This window comes from Diceros bicornis, chromosome 3 (genome assembly GCF_020826845.1).
Source record: "Diceros bicornis minor isolate mBicDic1 chromosome 3, mDicBic1.mat.cur, whole genome shotgun sequence".
Classification (NCBI taxonomy): domain Eukaryota; kingdom Metazoa; phylum Chordata; class Mammalia; order Perissodactyla; family Rhinocerotidae; genus Diceros; species Diceros bicornis.
The window spans coordinates 51976053-51980132 of record NC_080742.1 but is presented as its reverse complement, the minus strand read 5'-3'; the positions used below and the strand labels follow the sequence as shown (position 1 = coordinate 51980132).

Sequence of the window (4080 nt, the reverse complement as noted above, 5' to 3'; positions counted from 1 at the left end):
GCAGGATTTATTTCTCCAGTTGGTTAAATGGCCTCCCCGCTTCCCCGAAGGTGATATCTGTATTTTCAAATTTCAGAGTTGCCGGCAAGACGGGCAGAACCGACCCCAACCTCGACACAAAAATAAGAGGGGCTGCACAGTGGGGAAATAAAGTTGTTGTAAATAAAATCCAAGTCACCATCTCCCCCCAATCCTCTGCATCCTCGCCGGGCACGCGATCGGCAGCTGACGGCCTCACAATTGGTACATCCTAATGGAACTGCGAGGGAAATGCAATAATTTTGCCATAATGGGCTGTAACCTCAATTCGACCCCGGCCCTTGCAGCCCTGGGTCGGAAGCGGAGCGATGCGCCCTGCCTCCAGCGGGTGGCGCTCGAGTCCGACTGAACGGCGGCGGCGGGAGGCGGGCACGCGCTTGGGGCGCGCGCGCCACCTCTCTCGCCTCCACCCATCTCCCCCATTAGTGCGCGAGTTTACCTCTAGAGGTCATCAGGCAGGATTTACGACTGGACAACAAAAGCACGTGATTCGAAGTCGTACCCCATATTTGGGTGCCTACGTAGGAGGGAACCAAGTACATGTCCCAGTCATTTCCATAATTCATCATAAATTGTGCAAGGGTGCTATAGACGCACAAACGACCGCGAGCCACAAATCAAGCACACATATCAAAAAACAAATGAGCTCTTATTTTGTAAACTCATTTTGCGGTCGCTATCCAAATGGCCCGGACTACCAGTTGCATAATTATGGAGATCATAGTTCCGTGAGCGAGCAATTCAGGGACTCGGCGAGCATGCACTCCGGCAGGTACGGCTACGGCTACAATGGCATGGATCTCAGCGTCGGCCGCTCGGGCTCCGGCCACTTTGGCTCCGGGGAGCGCGCCCGCAGCTATGCGGCCGGCGCCAGCACGGCGCCCGCCGAGCCCAGGTACAGCCAGCCGGCCACGTCCACGCACTCGCCTCCGCCCGACCCGCTGCCCTGCTCCGCCGTGGCCCCCTCGCCCGGCAGCGACAGCCACCACGGCGGGAAAAACTCCCTGGGCAACTCCAGCGGCGCCTCGGCCAACGCCGGCAGCACCCACATCAGCAGCAGAGAGGGAGTTGGCACGGCGTCCGGAGCCGAGGAGGACGCCCCCGCCAGCAGCGAGCAGGCGAGCGCACAGAGCGAGCCGAGCCCGGCGCCGCCCGCCCAACCCCAGATCTACCCCTGGATGCGCAAGCTGCACATAAGTCATGGTAAAGCCAGCCTTTTTCTAAATCCACGCGGCCGCGGGGGCGCGGCTCTCAGTCCTCCCTCTCTCCTTTACCGCCCTCTCTCCCCGTCTCTCTCCTGGTCTCGCCTCTCCCAGCCCTGTGGAGCCTCTCCCCGCCGTTCTCCTTCCCCTGCCTTCCTCCTCCCTCCTTCTCTTCTCTGCAGCGCCCAGCGCTTGCAAATGGGGGGAAAGGGCCGCTGGCCAGGCAAGTTTAGACGTTGAAAGGGGAGGGGAAAGAAAAAACCCAAATCGAACCCCAGCGCCTCGGAATGCGCTCCTGGGTCAGGCCAGCCGAGCAGGGCGCAGAGAGGTAGAGGATGGCAGTAGGGCTGTGAATCGGGCTTGTCAGGGCGGATAATTTATGAGGAGGGCTACGCTGGGGAAACAGCGTTACTAATTAGAGTCCCCGAAAAGGGGCTTGGGGGGGAATAATCGAGGCAAGAGCCGGAGGGATTCTGAAGTTTGGGGGCAGGAGGGACAACAGGAAAGGAAAGGGAAGAAAAAGAAAGCAGGCGCCCCAAGCGTACAGGCTGGAACAGGAGGCGGCTCATGGGGCTGGAACTTTAAGGGAGGGTGACCTGAAGGCCACTTGGGCGCTCAGCAAAGGGCCTTGCTTTGGTTGGTTTCTGGGCGGTGGGCAGCCTGGGAGGGCTGTGCCCCCGCCTCGGGACGCCAGGGACAGGGCCAGAGGGCAGGAGAGGGGCGAGGGAAACCCAGGCGATCCTCCGGGACGCGGCTCCAGCCTCAGATGGGCCGATTGTTCCCTGAGTCCAAATCGTATTGTTTTCTCTCTAGAAAGGAAGAGGGAAGGAAATTCGGGAGGGGTGGGCAGGCGAGGAGGGAGGACTTGTTGAGCTTTTCTCCCCTGTTCTCTGCTCCGGACCCTGGCTCGTCCAGCTGGCAGACTTTGCTAGCCAGAGGCTGAGGAGTTGGTGGCTAAACCGCTGACTTTTCTGTTGCAGACAACATAGGCGGCCCGGAAGGCAAAAGGGCCCGGACGGCCTACACGCGCTACCAGACCCTGGAGCTGGAGAAGGAGTTCCACTTCAACCGCTACCTGACCCGCCGAAGAAGGATTGAAATAGCACATGCTCTTTGCCTCTCTGAGAGACAAATTAAAATCTGGTTCCAAAACAGGAGAATGAAGTGGAAAAAAGATAATAAGCTGAAAAGCATGAGCATGGCGGCGGCGGGAGGGGCCTTCCGCCCCTGAGTATTTGAGCGTTTAAAGTACTGAGCAGTATTAGCGGATCCCGCGTAGTGTCAGTACTAAGGTGACTTTCTGAAACTCCCTTGTGTTCCTTCTGTGAAGAAGCCCTGTTCTCGTTGCCGTAATTCATCTTTTAATCATGAGCCTGTTTATTGCCATTATAGCGCCTGTATAAGTAGATCTGCTTTCTGTTCATCTCTTTGTCCTGAATGGCTTTGTCTTGAAAAAAAAAATAGATGTTTTAACTTATTTATATGAAGCAAGCTGTGTTACTTGAAGTAACTATAACAAAAAAGAAAAGAGAAAAACCACACAAAAAAGTCCCCTTTCGACCTTGTTTAGTGCCAATGTTGTGTGTTGCACTCCAGTTGTTTAACTGTGCATGTGAGTGGAAGTGTCCCTGTCTCAGTAGCTCCAAGCTGTTAAAGATATTTTTATTCAAACTACCTATATTCCTTGTGTAATTAATGCTGTTGTAGAGGTGACTTGATGAGACACAACTTAACTTGTTCGACATGTAGTGACTAGTGACTCTGTGACGAAAACTGTGACTCTGAGCGATGTGTCCCTGCGTGCCTTTGTAGGACCCTTTGCACGAACTCTGGAAGTGGCTCTTATAAGCGCAGCTTCAGTGATGTATGTTTTTGTGAACAAAGTTACAAATATTGTCCAAGTCTGGCTGTTTAAGCAAACTGTGATCAGCTTTTTTTTTTTTTTTTTTTTTGTATTTGTTTTTAAGGAAAAAATACTGACTGGAAACAAAAAATAAACTTTCTATTGTAAGTTCTCTTGGTCTGGTTTGTGCCAAATAGCAAGCGGCTCTTTCTTCTCTTCTGTCTGTCCAGTGCTAGAAGGCTGTGAGTCTGAGGCTACCTGAGCAGCCTGCCTTTGCAAAGAGACCTCAGACCCACACCCTGACCCACGGCCTCCCTAACTCTGACCCATGAGAGAGTTCAGGGCAGAAGGTGGAAAAGCTGTAGCTGGTTGCAAAGCCTGAGTCCAGCCTACCCATCTCTGAGGAAACCAAATTAACTTGCTGGATACAAAAAAGAGAAAAAGAGAGAAAGGAGAAAAAGCCCAGGGCTTTGTTAGCTGCCCTCAGGGCCCACACAGATGCTGCCTCTTTCCTCAGGCCATCCTAGGCCTCCACTTGCTGAAGAGGCTGCTGTGCCAAGTTATGGCCCCCAAACTCTCTGCCCCTAACCCACCCAGACACCCCTTTCCACTCTTCGCCCTGAACCCAGTTGGCTTCTTTTGCTACAATTAATTTGCTACAAATGGAAGGTACTTACCCCATCCTAGCTGGATTGGGAAACTCCTCAGAGCAGCTAAAGCGCAACTAGAGATTTGCACATTTACCGACTGCTTACTCTGATGCCGTCTTTCCTTTTAAAAGTTATAAAACAGTAAACTTTATAAGCCCCAGTTCCGGCTATATGACATTTGGGTGCCAAATGAATAGGGTTTTGTCTATGAATTAGATCGTAAAATCATCCATAGCACAGACAGATCGGCTCACTGGCTATAAAACGTCACGTGGGGCCATTAAAGTAAGTTTTATGGTTTTGGGGAGTTGACATCCAACATTATATACCACATAACATATAATCT

The 4080-nt window shown here is 52.8% G+C and overlaps 1 protein-coding gene across 1 annotated transcript; it reads left to right on the top strand.

The window, feature by feature from the left end:
• Positions 1 to 576: 576 nt before the first annotated feature.
• Positions 577 to 2472, top strand: HOXA5 (homeobox A5). The gene is made up of 2 exons (XM_058568870.1): positions 577 to 1242; positions 2222 to 2472. Exons 1-2 carry the CDS (start codon positions 681 to 683, stop codon positions 2470 to 2472), a joined length of 813 nt encoding a protein of 270 aa, XP_058424853.1. The 5' UTR covers positions 577 to 680.
• Positions 2473 to 4080: the final 1608 nt, after the last annotated feature.